General features: G+C 38.9%; 1 protein-coding gene across 1 annotated transcript; it reads left to right on the top strand.

The window, feature by feature from the left end:
• The first annotated feature begins 4,103 nt into the window (after window positions 1-4,103).
• cry1b (cryptochrome circadian regulator 1b) lies at window positions 4,104-17,404 on the top strand. Its single transcript, XM_047596470.1, has 11 exons — window positions 4,104-5,131; window positions 9,603-9,711; window positions 10,064-10,206; window positions 10,317-10,501; window positions 10,595-10,683; window positions 12,205-12,345; window positions 12,431-12,742; window positions 13,244-13,395; window positions 13,753-13,955; window positions 14,642-14,764; window positions 16,196-17,404. The coding sequence occupies exons 1-11, from the start codon at window positions 4,974-4,976 to the stop codon at window positions 16,276-16,278; spliced, it is 1,698 nt and encodes a 565-aa protein (XP_047452426.1). The 5' UTR covers window positions 4,104-4,973; the 3' UTR covers window positions 16,279-17,404.
• Window positions 17,405-18,106: the final 702 nt, after the last annotated feature.

Below are 18,106 nucleotides of genomic sequence, written 5' to 3'. Positions count from 1 at the left end.
ATGCAGTAGTGGACTGAAGTGAAGTGCATTTGACAGCAAGTTGGACGCTTGTCTGGAGCAACAGTGAACCCTGGTGTTAAGCAGTCGAATCTCAGTTTAATTCAAATTACCATCAATCTGTGTTCTTATCAGCAACTCCAACACGCAGGCATCTATTCCCAGAATTAAGAGAGAAAAAAACGAAACTGCTGTTAATAACACAGGTAAATGAGGAAGTACAGTGGTTTTCCCCAAAAGACACGAAGGCTACACAAACTATTTTTCTCTTATAAACCTACTGCTTTATGCATCACTCAATATTCTGGGGGCCAAGATATATTTCTGATTTATCAAACAGCTGCTTTCAACCCATGTGCAGCACAGAGATAGAATAAACTTCCTTGTGATCTCTGTTCAGTTTCAAATATAAATTAAATTAAAAACGTCTATGCATTTAATAACTATTGCACTCACCATATCAGTGTAAACGTTCACCTAACTTATTTACTGCACAGTGACTGCATTAGCATTACTGGCCAGATTATCTTTCTTGATTTGTACTTTTTCCATTTCCTGCTGATTAACTTAAAATCCAGATAATTCAATCTGAAATAATGTTCTTCAGCTGTTACCTAAAGTTTACAATGTTTTTCTTGTGCTTTAAATGTGCTACATAACTGAAATCCCATTCATACCAGAACTTAAACAGGCTGGGAGAACATTTTGTCCGTTCTCACGTCTGTTTTTGTTTCTGCACAATTTCTGACAACCTAAAATGACACAACTGCTAATAATGAAGGAACGTCCTGTTTTTTTTCTTTTTTCATGAAGATATTTTAATGCTGCACCGAAGCTGCTGATGGTTTAATGGCCCGCTTTCTGCTTTTGTCATTTAACGTGGCTCAAATTCCCCAGCTGAGAGTGGGAGGCTCAGAGTTCAAACTCTCAGGGACAAAAAGAAAAAAGTGATGTGTGCAACAAAATACACTCTTCAACAAAACCGCGTAGGGACTAAACGTTTCAGCGCGTTTGTTCTTTGTTCTCCTGAAAGTCAACAGAAATAGGTACAAGGCCTACAAAAAAAATGAACTAAGAAGAGAGAAGTTTTATCCTACAGCAGCCTATGGAAGAGGAAGGACACTTAAGCACCAGCTTCCATGGGAAATCTTGTAAAATGATGTGTCTAATCTTTTATATATGCTGAGACAGGTGTTTTTTTGGAATATTGCCACACATAAACCTGCATCACGTTTATTTCGTGGAGGGAGACCCAGTTCTATAACTGTAATGACCTCGTTCTCCGGGTCAGAGAGAAAAACATTGAGACTGACTGGTTTATTGATTCGTGTTAATTAGCTCTGTAACCTCACTGTCTGCTCCGACACACTTCCATTCTTCAAGACACAAAAGCTACAATGCACCACATCACTTTGGAGAAGTACTGTTGCCAAAATTAAAACAGCTAAATTAGGTTTTAGAACTACTCTCGGCAGTCATTTACAACCAGACAATTTAATATCACAGTTTCAGATCTAAAACCGAGAGGAGTACTTTAATCACGCATAAGATAGAATGAGGCAGACTGCCAGAGGGAGAAAGATCTGAGAGGAGGTCATTTAAAAAGAGCTTTTCTTTTTCTTTGACGTGCTTTTCCAGATAAGATTTCTGTTGGTCAGTGTACTATTCTGATTCAGAAATATATTTGGATAGATTATTATAATCTTTTCTCATTTATGTTTGTCAGAGGATTAAAGCTACTGTTTTCAGTGATCCCTTTATTTTTCCTGCACCAAAACCAGCATGTTACATTTCAACAGAATTTATGGAAACTTTGATGAATTTTAATTGCCAGCATCCAGCAGCATCATGAATCAACTTGGGACACTGGCTAAGCCCACGTTGAGCTGTAAAGCTAGAACATACTCTTTAGGGCATGGTAAATTTGTGCCTTAGAGTTGTGATTAAATTCTAATTGAAGAACTTCTAACAGTGAATTATAAAATTCCCATCGGCATTTACATTTTGGGCCGAATAAGGGGATAGAAGTTTAGAAATACAATGACTGTGCAAAGGGTGAATGCAAAACAAAGCAATTCCTGGTTAACACTGCCATCTAGTGGCCAATTGCAAAACTGAACGCTATGGCATTTTGTCAACTGTTCTGAATTCTAGTAGCAAAGATGACAACTATTTTTAAATTGTACTTTTAAAATAAATGAAATGAATAAATGATTGATAATACTTCTCAATTCCAGGTATATTCTTCGTAAACACAAAGTTTGGCCAATAATCCAAGATTACATCAAAGACAGTAAGAAAAAAGAAAATGTTCAACAATGATCCACCACAGCAGTGTGGTCCATGTCTTATTTTCTACAGATAACCTGAGTAAACCACTTTGATTGCACCATGGTGGACAACAACATAACCATGGTGCTGCAGGTTTATAGGCGCATATCGTATTATAATTATAATAAAATTTAGGGTCAGTGGTCAGACAAAAAGTTCAATCTTGGTCTCGTCGGACCAGAGAATCTTAATTGTCATTCATAGTCTGGAAGTCCTTCGTGAGAGAATTCTGTGCAGGGTTCCTTGTGTCTTGCACTGGGGAGAGTCTTCCATCGAGTTATTGCGCCATAAAGCCCCAATCGGTGGAGGGCTGCAGTGGTGATTCACTTTCTAGAACTTTCACCCCACTGCATCTCTGGGACTGAGCCACAGTGACCTTTGGATTCTTCTTTACCTTTCTCACTGAGGCTCGTCTCCCCTGATTGCTCAGTTTGGCTGGATTGTCCCGCTCTAGGAAGAGTTGTGGTCGTCCCAAACGTATTCTATTTAAGGATTGTGGAGGCCACTGAGTTGTTGATCAGATCTGTGCTTTGCCAAAATTCTTTGGGATGTTCCCTCGACCTCATGATTCTCATTTGCTCTGACATACACTGTGAGGTCTCACATAGACATGTGTGCCTTTTCTAATCAAGTCATAAATTAAACACAGCTTGACTCCAATGAAGGTGTGGAAGGTTCTCGAGGATGATCAGAAGAAGTAGATGGCATCTGAGATATGAGTGTCATGGCAAAGGAGCTGAATATTGTGATATTTCAATTTGTCTCTCTCTCCTTTTTAAAAATAAATAAATAAATTTGTCTACATCTCTGTGTTTTTCTGTCAAAATGGGGTGCTGCATGTACATCAATAAGAAAAAAATCTAAAATGTTTTTGGGGGAATAACTGAACTGAGTACAGTTAAGATCATTGAAAATGTTATGGTGAAAATACTTACAACAAATACAAATTAAACCTGCATGGTGTTATTTTACCATTAAAGAAGTGATTCGTTTTTCTGCAAAGCTGCACAACACTGAAATAAAACATTTAACTTATTTCCATCGATATACTTTCTAAATAAACGCCACTGACGCGATACATTAAGTCACGGTCTGAAATAATAAAGGTTAATAAAAGAGCCTAGACACTGTTATAACACAGCAGCTGCTGTTACATGGACTTCATATCATAATTTAAGTTTATGTAATTTAACGAGGCTCACATTGGTCAGAGATTAGCGCTGGAGACAGAGGGCGGGGTCGGACGTGTCAAACCAAACACAGTTGCAGCGCAAACGGGGAGGGACCGAGGCAAAGTAATGGGTGGTGAGGCTCTTTCAAGAGAGTCGACTCTTATAGCACGATTCCCAAAGAAGGGACGGCTCTTTTGCCTCCCGGCTGGCTCTTTATTCAGAAATCTGGTCACCTTGGCGTAGGGACCCTGTGTAGTTAGGGCGTAGTACCATAAATTAGGCTTTACATAGGCAGCCACACTGTCTGTCCACCCTCTGTTTTCACATAATCATTTTATCAGTATGATAATTTATCACAATAAGTGCTAAGTATTTATACTTATTCATTGTGTGTGGGTACTGTGTTGTGACTGTTTTGTTACCATGAAAACAAAGTTCTGCCTCCTTCCTAACCGAGGAATGATGAACAAGCAAAAGGATAAAAAAATAAAATAAAATAAAAATAGTCGTTCGTTGGAAATCGGCTCTTCTGATTCACTACCAAGCGTCTGCTCCTTTGCGCACGGCGCCTCTTTATTGCCTTGCCGTTTTGCATGTGCTCATCCGGGTACTTCGGGAGGAACCACATAACTCAACCCCGAGCGTCCGATTTGCTGCTGCAACTTCGTGTTGTCGCTGTTATTTTGGGTTTGCGCTAGAAACGTTAGATTTGACAACAGCTGCGGCGAGAACACGAGCGAAAGTCGACGTTTGGATCATCCAGAACAGCCAGAGGCGACGTGTAAGCGGAGTGAAAAGAAAAAGAGCACATTATGAAAACGTGATGGAGAAATGCTTGTATAACGACTGACTCCGACCAATCAGAGCGCTCCATTTCTTCCCCCCCCTGCGTGTTCTTGTGGGTGGATATGTTGATACTAGAAAGGACGACTGGCATGGCCGAACTACCAGGGATTACAATTTAAAGATAATGTTTGATGCGTTAACGTGGCGTTTCGGACTCGTTAGTGTGAGTTGTCTTTGTGTAATTTAACCTCGGCGACAAAACGTCAGCAGCTTCTAGTTCGCGTCCGGTGGATTTTACGCACAAGCCTCGTGTGTTCGCAGACGGAAAACAGCGTCGCTTGGTGCATGGAGACTTGTTTCTTCGGGATGTTTTCACTCCATCTTTGCTACTAATCGAGTTGTGGTTATTTTATTTTATTTATTTATTTATTTGTGCGTCTGGTGGTTCTTTGCTGTCCACACATGCAGCCGCTGCTGGTCAGGAGACCCAACTCTGTGGATAAATTCATGGAGCAGGGTTAAGGTCAGGACTAAGCTTTCAGCGCAAGAATCCACGGACTAGGACTCGATTTAAAACTATTCCAGTTGTGTGCGCAACTTGCTTGCGCTTGTTGTTATTGTTTTGGGGCCCTCCCTGTCTCCTTCCGCGTTTGAACCCACGGGTAATTCATAAAGAAGACAGCCGACATGGTGGCCAACACCATCCACTGGTTCAGGAAGGGATTGCGGCTGCATGACAACCCGTCTCTGAGGGATTCTATCCGGGGAGCGGACACTTTACGCTGCATTTACATCCTGGACCCCTGGTTCGCTGGATCCTCCAACGTGGGCATCAACAGGTGGAGGTAAGAGCCACCAGGGGATACCAGAACTCATATATATATAAGTGGGGTCAGGGGTTTTACCAAACTATCTGTCATCAGTTTACTTCCAGCCTGAATTTAGCGAACTCTTAGTTAGTCAGACGAATCCAGTGACGTCCCAGTGGCATAATATGCATATAATTATACTGTGTCACGCACATCCACATTATGTAGGTCATCTGTGTTGTTTCACACTCGCGCAGCCTCATTTGTGGTATTTTAGATAAACAGATAATCCGACTCCTAGTCACGGATGTTCTGTATCCTTCACAAGAGAATTTAGACAATGTCAGAAAATGGTTGAGTCTGTAAAATTCAAGGTTTTAAGGACTTTTCAAGGCACAGAAAAGACAAGTCAACTACTTTCTTAGGTCCAGTCACAAAGAAATAGCTTTAATAAACAAGATAACATATAAAAGACTATATAAAAGCAAATAACTCCAATAAATATTAACGTATTTTAACATTATGCAGCTTCTTCTGTAGTTCTTAGTTAACCTACTGGTTTATATGATGTCAGCATGTGGAAGTTGAAATAGTGCAGTAGCTGCAGGATTACCTGCAAGTTCTCAAAGAAGTTTTGAGACTTCTTTGAGATTTCCACATTTCCACAATATTTTGCATTTGCATTCCAATTTCACTGCTAATGGTAGTTGATTCATTTTTCAGATTGATTGTTTGCAGAATTAAAATATATGTGGTTGTTTGGTGCAGCTTTAAGATGTGAAGTGAGTAATACATTCAGCCTTTATATATTATTATTATGAAAAGTTCACTGAGACTTTTCATATCAGCCCTTTGTGTTAATCTTGCAGGTAGCCACTCATTAGCACTTAGAAAAATGTATTAAGCCTTAAAGAAAATTGTTTGGTTGCACGTGCTCTCATAAAGTTGCAAGGAGATAGAGAAATATAGATATATCAGAAAGTATTTATAATTTGCAGAGGGTAGTTCCTTTAACAGTGACCAACATTCAGTGTTTAAGTATTGACTTTTTTCACCACTTGTGTCCAGATACGTGACATTTAACTACATGTTGTATCATTGTGCAACTTTCACACCTTTGAATCTGGTGGCCTGCAGTCTTTATTATATTATATTATATTATATTATATTATGTTATATTATGGAGGGATTAGTTTTGACCCAGGCAGTAATAGTGGTGCCTAACAGTTACCACGCTTCGTAGCTCTCCCACTTAACGTGGGCGGCTGTGAAACTAGGTCAGTGTGTTGTTATGGTCATTACATCATGCCCCCTAAATGCCATCGCCTCTCGGCAGCTACCGCACCTTATTTACTCACTGTTATACCTTATTGCATGCATTCACACCTCTCCCGTTCACCTATAGTAGTTTTCTTTAGGCTGCTTTGTGAACTTTGTTGCCAGCTCTGTTAAGTTTCAGTACACACACTAGCGCCACCTAATGCCATATGAATGTATTTGAATAGTTTGTTACGCCAGTTGTGGGTCTCAATTATTGCACACTGGTCAGTAATATTGACATTAATATGTAGTTGTTATGGGAAGTCCTGATGAAAATCCAACATTACAGAGTGATGGCTTGATGGTTCGTATTAACCTGAGACTGGGAGAGAAACATGAGTTATGAGATAATCCTCCATAATAAGGGCTGTAGCTGCTCATGAATCCCACAGAGGATGTCGGTCACGTAATTATGTCGATTGGAAACCTTGTAGATCTCTATAAACTTTACACCTTTACATGATAAATAACAGAGCTGCAGATCCACTTACAATCAGAACCTAATTAATGACAGAGTGTTTTCTAAGGAGGCCGGCAGTGAATAAATTATTGGTTGTATTTTGTCATTAGGTTATTGTGTTAAAATATGTCATGATTATAAATATAAGTTTTACATTTAGTAGTAAACTGGAGAATTAATTGACTGCATAAATAATTGATAGATTAAAGACATGTGCAGTCAAGCATCTAAGGAAATGGAACGTATGAATGGACCCAGTGTAACTGTTAGAAATAATAAATGATGCTTTCTGCCTTCGGTGGAATGTGCAGCATGAATTACTGTAGTTTGTGCAATAACAAACAATGTTGCTGTTTATCTTTGCAATAAGTTACTGTTCTAAATGTAAAATATTAGGCCCTGCATAATATTAAATTAAGTGCAATCAAATAACCAGTCTCCCTCTGGTGCATTTGCAATGTGTGTGCATCAATATTTAGTTTTTCTTTGTTTTGCACACTCATCATGAGCCTTGTGGGAATATTAAGCAAATCAGAGTATAGATGAATTGGTCAGAGGCTTGGCCTGAAGTTTTCAACCAAATCGTAGTTCAGCTCTGAATCTATGTATCAGACGCCTGATAAATGAGCTTTTAATAGATTTGTTTGCTGAACGGAGGAAAACACTTGTTCACTGAGTTCAGTAGAACCTGTTCTAATCATAGCTTCTGTGCTGAGGAGGTTCCATGACGAATATTTTACCGCTGCTCCTTAACATTTATTAACCCCGTCCTGTCCTGTACTCTTAACCTGATGCACGACTTTCCTGACGGTCTGTTACACACAACCATCTGGAAAGTCGTCCGGTGTAAAGCATTTGGAAACAGGAAGGCACTTTTAAGGAGCTCTGCGTTTCAAACACACCTGTAGCTGTCAGTAGTTTCTCACGTTGACGTCTGTGCATCAGCGGCATGAAGCCTTTGCAAGGTGGAGACAACACTCCTCAGTGTGGTAGTTGCAAAGGATAAAGTCTATTCTTTATTTCTCACATCAACTGAATGTTTGTTCCTTTGTTTTTTTTTAAGGTGCACTATGCACTTTAGATCATGCGTATTCTTTCATGCAACACAGAATCACATGGATTTGTTTAGAGTGGCAAAGCTCGATTTTATTAAAATGCCCTTTTAGCATAAATGATAACTCTCTATCTCTCTCTTGAAAAACAAAATTGGAGATTTGAAGCTTCAAAGCTTTAAAAGTGACAGTGACATCTAGTGGTCATCAGCTGTTATAGCAACCATGGATTTTCAAACATTTCAACCTTCTGAGGCACCTGTCTTCATTCTGATTCATTGTCTGTACTTTGAAGTGCTACAACATTTTGAAATGTTAATTTACTAGTAAATCACTTGAACGTGTTGGCCTGTTGATACTTGAAACATGGCTCAGGTCTTTGCTGTGAAATGACATCACAGGTATTTCAACATCAGATTTGATACAAGCCTCGACACAGTGTTTCGAACCAGTCTGCTTCAGTAGAGTAAATGTTCCACCTCTAACATATATATAACTATGCGTGTTCCGGATCTCCGGTGTGTGGTGTTTGATTGTGATTTAAAAAAAAAAAAAAAGATCAACATTTAGAAAAAAGCTTGTTCATGCAGGATATTAACAGGTTGGAACAGTCACCTACTAATGGAATGAGTAGCTTTCCTTCTCCAAACTAACGTCACTAGTTAATCAGAAGTAGGGCGGGGGGTGGGTCTTGGAAAACTTGGGTGATATGCAGCTGCAGCTGATGCTGCATTCAAGAGCACTTAAAGGGAAAAAATAAGTTCTGAGTTGGAACATAGGAGAGTTTTCGTGAACACAGATCTCACCCTGTGAGGTGCTGTTTCTGGGATCTGATAGTGTCACTGCCCCGACTGCTCCTACTAACACATATAACACAATTACATTTAAAACCTCATTTCATTTAAGCCATGGATAAGGTCCAGATCTGCAGTATGTTGTAACGCTGCCACTAGGCTGAAGCTGAGCACTCATCTTACTCGTATCATAAAAAAAAAAAATCCAAACACAAGCTGCATTACATAGAAAATGGGTTATTTAAAAGTAGCAGAAACCATATATACATATATAATAATAATATACGTATATTTACCCCAATGATGATGTAATAATGTTAAGAAGTTACAGCATTGACAGAGGTTACAGTCTTTGTTGGCTGTGTACAGTGGTTGTGGTTGAGTTTCACCAGCAGAGGGCTCTCTGTGTTAAACACTTGTCTACAGTGATGGTTAAATCCATGTTCTGTAGTCTATATATTATATTTTGTACATATCACATAACTATAAAATTATGTTTTTTGTAGCAGTTGTGATTAAAAAAAAAAAAAAAAAACAGCCAGTGGAAGATTATTCTCATAAACAAAATTTCTGCTTGGAAGTGGAGATATTTGATGTGTTGGTATAATTTACATTAATTCTAGTAGTAGATTTATTATTGGCTGAAGATGATTTTTCTAGTTTGTACACTTTTTTTTAACCAGTTTTCAACTTAAGTTCAGTCTGGAAGGTTACACTTCCTTTTGAATGATGCTCCATTGTGGTAGAACCTCCCAAAGATCCTACAGCTCAGCTACACCTGTGTGTTAGTGATCTTATGACTGAATGTTGTGCATTTGTAGACAGTAGCACAGGGTTGTCTCAAAAGAATAATTAATGATTTGACCTTTGTATCTGTCCAGGTTTCTGCTCCATTGTTTAGAAGATTTGGACGCCAGCCTGCGCAAACTCAACTCCCGCCTGTTTGTCATCAGAGGCCAGCCCACAGATGTCTTCCCTCGTCTTTTTAAGGTATGAAGACATTCTAGAAAATTTGCTTTGACATAAATCAGTGATGCCCAACCGCTCTGCCGTGAGAGGTCATCAGGTGTCCTGCAGGAAATTATCCAATTTCACTTAATTGGCCATAAAGTTGTAATTTATTTACTGCAAATAATTCATCTATGCCAGCGACGTTTAGTGACAGGCAGAACAATTACATCCTCTTCCACTAGATGGCAGAAGGTAGATAATTAACCTACCTGCTGCCATTCAAACAGCAGAATAAGTCATGATGCTTGGAGTGAGACAGTGTGATAGCGATGGATAAATACTGGAAAAGGAAAGTGCTTTAAATCTCTGTGTGTCTTCCTTTGTTTTGCAGGAATGGAAGATTACCCGTTTATCTTACGAGTATGACTCTGAGCCTTTCGGCAAAGAACGCGACGCCGCCATCCAAAAACTAGCCAGTGAGGCCGGGGTGGAGGTCATGGTGCGAGTTTCACACACTCTTTACGATCTGGACAAGTGAGTGACTCATAATAATAATAATAATAATAATAATAATAATAATAATAATAAAAAACCTTTTGGATGCATGTGGGATCTTTCTTCTAACATGCTTTCCTCTCCTACAGGATCATAGAAATAAATGGTGGCCAGTCTCCACTTACGTACAAGCGCTTCCAGGCCCTAATCAACCGAATGGACGCTGTGGAGCTGCCTGCAGAGACCATCACATCCGAGGTCATTAAAAGCTGCGCCACGCCCATCAGCGAAGACCACGATGACAAGTTTGGGGTGCCCACTCTCGAAGAGCTTGGTAAGACTTTGTTTTTATATAGTAGAGATGTATATGAATTGTGGATCAGAGTCAGACTGTCACTCATATCTTTTTTTTTTTCTTTTTCTCCAGGTTTTGAGACGGAGGGCTTAACCACAGCAGTATGGCCAGGTGGAGAAACAGAAGCCCTCATGAGGCTAGAGCGACATCTGGAAAGGAAGGTCGGTCAAATCCGTATCATCACAAACTTTGATTATATGAACACGACTGTATTTATCCAGTGTGGACTGTGTTAACATAATAACCTTAATCTCATCATCTACTACCGCTGATCCTCACTAGGGTCTCGGGTGTTGCTGGAGCATTTCCCAGTTAACAGCCTTAATAAATGGATAAAATCACGTGTATCCAGCCGACAAAGCTCAGACCTTACATCACTCACTAAAAGTTCCACTTACTTAACTGGAAAACTGGCCCATAAATTCTCTTTGATGTTCTAGTTTATTGTAGTGGTACTAATGTGCCTCTTGATGGTCGCATGAACAGAACCTTTGATGTTATGAAATCAGTTACGTTTTAAGTATTTTTCACCTGATTAAAATACTTCTCATTAAAGTACAACAATACTGTCAATAATAATAAAAAAAAAAAAAATTAGTGAACATTTTAACGATTAGCTCCTTAAAAAAGAAATAATGGAGCCAGGAACTTGAAATTTGGTCCAGCCAGTCACTGGCCAAATATTCTGATTACAATGGGTTCAGAAGCCCAAACCGAATAAAGATGCTCCATATAAACACCTTGGTTGGAATAAACAGGCCCAAACCGAATCACAGGGGTAGAATATTCCTTTTCCTAAACCGATCCAGAGTCATGGACGTCAGGCTCCGTTCTGTCTGTTCGAGTGACATTTCCTCAACTCTAGGCGGCAGAAAAAACAGACATATTGAACTGTTTGAAAGAGTCCATCAAACATTTATTTAAGCCGGGATAGAACGAAGCGTGGAACAAATTCAGAACCGCTGGAAAACTTTGAAGACCACTTACTATAATGTTAACACAATAGCTAAAGAGGATATGACCCCACAAACTTTCCAAATCAATCTGTTGCTTTAATAATAATAATTATATATACATATAATTATATACACAAATACAACAGAATGACATGGTCTGATGGTGGGATGGTCCTGAGCCGCTCAGCAAAGCACCTTTTCTATGTGGGTGGAATCAGCAGTAGAGAAAATTAAAATCATCTTAGTCATCTGTCATCTTAGATACATTTTCTAAGCAGAGAATGGACATTTTCCCCCTAAGATTCAACATTTACTTGTCTTTACTATTTTAACATCTGACAACAGCTTTAAAAGGTTTCTTAGTATAAGAGATATTTGAAAGGGTTAGTGAACTAATACAATGTTAAATAAAACTAAATATAACCAGTCACTGGATGTGAAGTATAAAAGGGATCCATTTCATCCAAACTGTAAAGTAAAGATTGTCCCGTAATCCACATTCCTCATAATAAAGTCAATAATTGTTGCTCAAAGAGTTTGTAGCCTCAGATTTCGATACATTAGAACCAGAGTCTTCAATGTATTTAAAGGAATTTAAATTTGTGTCCGTGCATGAGAATAAAAGATGAGATGACATGAGATAAAATGTCATGTCATTTTAAATGCTTCTTGTATTATTTTTTTCTTTCTTACTGTAGTTAAAACTGTCCTACCTTGTTTCTTCAGGCGTGGGTTGCGAACTTTGAGCGTCCTCGTATGAACGCAAACTCCCTGCTGGCCAGTCCCACGGGCCTCAGCCCCTACCTGCGCTTTGGATGTCTCTCCTGTCGGCTCTTTTATTTCAAACTTACCGATCTGTTCAGAAAGGTACGAATGACCCAGTATAAAAAGAAAATACATATTGTTCTACGACTGAACCGCTTCTAACTTTGTATCTGTGAACCCCTTAAAGGTGAAGAAGAACAGCAGCCCTCCGCTGTCCCTGTACGGCCAGTTGTTGTGGCGGGAGTTCTTCTACGCGACCGCCACCAACAACCCTTGCTTTGACAAGATGGACGGAAACCCCGTGTGTGTCCAGATCCCCTGGGACCGGAATCCAGAGGCGCTGGCCAAGTGGGCAGAGGGACGCACGGGTTTTCCCTGGATAGACGCGATTATGACCCAGCTGAGGCAGGAGGGCTGGATCCATCACTTGGCGCGGCACGCTGTGGCCTGCTTCCTCACCAGAGGAGACCTCTGGATCAACTGGGAGGAAGGCATGAAGGTGAGAGAGGAGAAAAAACGTCTCCTTAGACTCGTCTTGAAAGCATAATGAAAGAAAAAATTAAGGTATCTGGTAGAGAAAGTACTTAGACACACACTGGAATCATTTAACCAAATGTTATTTTGAAAAAAACAAACAAAAAAACAAACAATGAGGATGAACAATTTTTACAATTTAGACCCTGTTAAAGCCTCTGATTCAAACTACTGCTGCTAATCTCCATGTTCATCTGTAACCATGGAGACGTCGCTGGCTGTGACATCATGTGCATACTCTCTGTTATTGTCATCTGACTGAGACACACACACACACAAACTTTTGTTGTAAAAACAGTGTTTTACCAGATCTGTGTCAGACTTCCTGTTTATTTATTGTTACCGTGATTAATAATTAATTAATGATTTCAATTTGTAACAGTTACACTGTATAATTATCATTATATGTATCTAGCTGCTGGTGCCTCATATTTCCACGGTAACTTTTTTTTCTTTTTTTTTCCAGGTCTTTGAAGAGCTGCTGTTGGACGCCGACTGGAGCGTGAACGCTGGCAGCTGGATGTGGCTCTCATGCAGCTCGTTCTTCCAGCAGTTTTTCCACTGCTACTGCCCCGTGGGGTTTGGAAAACGCACGGACCCGAACGGCGACTACATACGGTCAGTCGATACTTTCACGTGCTGCATCACGTGAGGATAACAGCGCTGTTCTTTCATAACAGACAGCAAAATCTCGTGTGCTTGTTTCGTAGCCTCACATGGGGAAAGTTTTAGTTTGAATGTGGTCTGCATCGCACCACAGACGACCAAATGTCAAATACGCAGTCATTCACAAACAGAGATGAACATTGTCCTAATATCTGGTTTTAGAATTTCCTCTCACTCTCTGTGTTAACGGTTGTTGACGAGCAGCGATTCAAATACGACCCATCTGCACCAGCTCAGACAAGGCTGTAAAATACATCGATCTGTTTCACCTCATGTCATCGCTCACGTCTTTTCATCCTCCTCTCCCAGGCGCTATCTGCCCATATTCAGGGGTTATCCGGCCAAATACATCTACGATCCCTGGAACGCCCCAGAGGAAGTGCAGAAGGCAGCCAAGTGCATCATAGGAGTCCACTACCCCAAACCCATGGTGAACCATGCCGAGGCCAGCCGCGTCAACATAGAGAGGATGAAGCAGATCTACCAGCAGCTCTCCTGCTACAGAGGACTGGGTGAGCACACTTCTGGTCTTTGGATTTTTAGGTTTATTATGAAATGATTAAAACAACGGAAAGCACAGCTCTAAAGCTGGTGTTGAATAAACCAGAGAAACATAGAAACCTTCAGAGTGTCCTTGTCAAAATTTAAATTTCAAAAGAAAACTTTAACTCCTTAACCAAAGTCAAAACACACCACCAAACAACACCCCAACCCTAAATGTGTCCGTACAAACAAAAACTACCTGGAGTGAACCAGAAAAAAAAAATTGTATTAAAGCAAAGTCCAGCTCTTTGTCAAATACAATTAAGTGCTTAAGAGGTAATTCAAAGGAACAATAAGCAGGTATATGGGATGGGCAAACTGTAGGAAACCTTCCAGTGAAACGTTTAAATGGGAACTGTCAACCAACCGGCTCTACTGCCACTTATGTATGAAGCTAGATCTCATTTATTATATTTTACATTTTAGTGTTCATTTTGTATCTAAACTTCTTATTTTAAGGTGAGAGAAACCACTTTTCAATTGTTCTGTATGTCCTGAAATCGACGATTATACAAGCAAGAAAAAAAATGCTCACACAAGAAGTAACCCAGCCATGAACATATATATGTATAGATATAAAATGCATTATTGGAAACACTTTCTTCTCCCACAGTGGGTAAATTTGTGTGGATTAAATACTTTTGTTGTGTTGCAGGCCTGCTGGCGACAGTACCTACCAATCCCAACAACAGTGCAAACGGCAGTAACACGGCGACCGGTCCGTTTCCACGACGACCCTCTGAAGACCCGTCTCTAGAGGAGGCGACGTCTCGACTGGGTACGGACACTTTTATTGCTCGTTCAGACAGGGTTCTGCTTTGTGTCTTAAAAGGTTTAAAATTTGATAATCACAACTTAAGACCTTAAAAAGTCATAAATACGAGCACATTTTGCATTGTAGGTCTTAGATTACAGTCAGTCAGAGCTTCATTTGACCCATGGCCCCTTATGAACTTCGGTCTAAAATTTAACCCATAACAGTCTTATAATGTCTTAAAAACTCTTAAATTTCACTTTTGCAAACCTGTTAAAGGTTCACTTAAACATCTTTGTTGCGTCCTCATTGTGCACTCATACTCATACCCCATCCTTTTTTTTATTTAATTGAAGATTGAACTGAAAACAGGCGAAACATATTGGAAGCTCCACAGTCACTAACACAGCATCTGTAACATCCTTCAGTGTTAAGTTTTCAAGGAGCTGTCCATCAGCACCACACAGATATCAGAAATGACATTTCACTGCATTTAAAAATAATTCAATGCCACATTTTAAATGAAAGAAATGATAATAATAATAATCACAGAAGCCCTTTATTTATTTATTTTTTGTTAGGTCACTGAAGTGTGGTGTAGAAACTGTTTTCCTATGGTAAAATATAGAAGCATTCAGGGGTGGGACTAGATAAGTTTTACTTTCTCCTTTTTGAATATATTGCATATTTCTTTACGTTTTTTTTATTTATTTATTAATTTTATCTTTTTCTTTTGAATATATTTGAAAAAAATAAAGCTCAAACAATCAAGCAATGGTCTGTCTGTAAAAGGCTAATTAACAAATGATTCATAAATAACGGTATCTTTCAATGGAGAAAAGCATTTTCATATATAACAGTTTGACATCCAGTACCAGATCCAAACAAAATCCAAATATGAAAAGAAGCACATTAAATTGATTTAAGGCTTAAAAATAAACACTGAACCCGATATAAAGATGATGTAAATTCTGCTTGGGTCCAGCCACATGAAACTTCAATTCAAGCAAAAGTAATAACATCAAAGAAACACAATTATAAGCTTTTGAAATTTACACTTTAGATTTGCATTCTAAGTTCTAAAAACAGTTCGTTAAACATGTTTGTCGTTAAACTTTTTTATGGTTTTAGTCTGGTTTTAGGTCCAGTGTGTTAAAATAGTTAAACACAAAATGAAAAAATTTTTGGAAAATGACACGTGAGGCTGTGCTGAAAAGAATGAAACCAAACAAGGCAACAATGTGAAGCGCTTTAAGATGAAATATAAAGGTAGAACCAAAAGTGGTCAAAAACAGCCAGTTATACTCTGACCTTTTCATCACAGCCAAAGGGTATAATAGTCTATTTTTATTTTCTTATTTTTTCTATTTCATGGCCACAAAAGTGTAAATAGTTTGAAAGCAGACGAATCATGAATAAACCCTTGACCATGTTCTGTTTCATGTTTAAACGCAGAGCGACGACAGTCTGTGCAGAAGCGCCGACACGAGGAAACGCCTCCTGAAGTCTACGCTAAGTCCTGGAAGGAGAGCAAATAACAAGCGAACGCCCGGACACACAGGGGTCCCCTGCAGTCTGTGTCGTCTCCCGCCTGATCTTCAGCCTAAACACATGTGATATCTGTAACCAACAACCACAGTGGAGACAGAGCGGTTCCGTCCACGCTGCCGGCTTTTCCTGTAATAAATAACCTCCTACCATACAGTACGTGACATGTGGATTATCAGGAGTCATCAAATAGACGGTCATCTTTAACATATCAGGAACAAAGGACGACCGGAGAGAAACTGGTTATATTTCAAAGATGAGAAAAAAAAAAAACAACAAAGTGAAACATAAAAGGGGAAAAAATGGATTATGACGTTTTCATAGTGTCCCGTGGCTTTGTGTTTGTCTTCCACTGAAAGGTGCATGCAGGAGATGAAACCACAACACAGAGATCTCTGTCATATCAAAATGGTTCCTAATGCGCTTTGATTTGGAGAAAACTTAGGGTCAGTTTGTCACGAGAGAACAAGCTTTGTTTTCTCAGCATCATGGGCTAAACATGCTGGACTGTAACTAATGGTTCATTAAAGGACATCTGACTTCAGCTTTAACGTCACTGACACGACGAAGAGAATCTCTGACGAACAGCAGCCGGAATATAGTCATAAAAGAACAGACAATATATATATATATTTTTCCTAACATCGATATAATTTACTAGTTTTGTTATTTCAAAATAATGAAATGTGTTATTAACGTAATGTATCCTCGGTTTACACACTGTCATTAAATAAAAAACAGTCCCCTAAATGTTTCCTATCAACAATAAGCTTTTTTTGTTGTTGTTGTTGTTCTAAAGATTATGAGAATAAAGGTCTGATGTACAGTTTAAGCCTCGTGACGAAGTAGACGTACAGAGGTCACGATACGCTGTGTAAATACTCGCTCTTTTCAATTTCCATCTTTTGTATATCTGCTCATGAGCTTCTCACGGCTCTTTTTGTAAATAATGTCACCAAAACTCAGAAATTCTACAGAAATGTAGGTTTGTTCTCTCTTTTTTTTTTTTTTTTTTTGGTCTTCGTGTGATCGTAAATGTATTATTTTTGTACAAAGAACGACCAAATTCTAAATGTATTGAAATGGCAATAAAATAAAAAACCTGATTGCATTGTCTTTTGTCTTGTTATTGTTTTTATTCTGACTTGAGGCTTTTTGTCCCATCATTCATTTCAGAAGAGGAATTATGACTACTGACGATTTACTGCAGATTTCACTGCGTTACAATTAACTGGTTAAGAGTCATATTATGAGGTTATTAATATAGCGACAACCAGAACTACTGCTTATTTGTTATGATTTATTTTTTTTTATTTATCCTCTTCACTTTACTTTTTCCTTTCTCACTTCTTTTTCATTTCACTACTGAAAACAAAAATAAAAAGTTCAAAAACACAAGAAGAATAATGATGATTTACCACTGGTATGGACCAGAGTTGCTGACTAAGTTTGATGATTTCATTAAAGCTGAAGTCCACTGATAAGTCACTCACTGAGTAGAGTCACAGAGTGTAACTCTACAAATAATCTTGTCAAACGTTCTGTCAAATCTGATCGATTTTCAAGTTTTCTCTCTCGAGAAAATGCAGATTAATTTCATCAGTTTGTCATAAAATTTGGCAACTTTGTTCACACATGACTTCAGAACACAGAATAAACCTGGATTTTTTATTTATTTTTTGTTAAATCTTATGTACTTAATTCAGCCTGCATATCGATATAGCTGAAACAAACACAAAAAGAGGGTTAAGAAGCAGAATAATCTTGAATCGGGCGACATTTCTACTTTCAAATAAACAATGGCTCAGTCACATCTGT

The sequence above is a fragment of the Mugil cephalus genome, chromosome 10 (genome assembly GCF_022458985.1).
Source record: "Mugil cephalus isolate CIBA_MC_2020 chromosome 10, CIBA_Mcephalus_1.1, whole genome shotgun sequence".
In the NCBI taxonomy this organism is placed as follows: Eukaryota; Metazoa; Chordata; class Actinopteri; order Mugiliformes; family Mugilidae; genus Mugil; species Mugil cephalus.
This window is presented reverse-complemented; position numbering and strand designations above follow the sequence as displayed.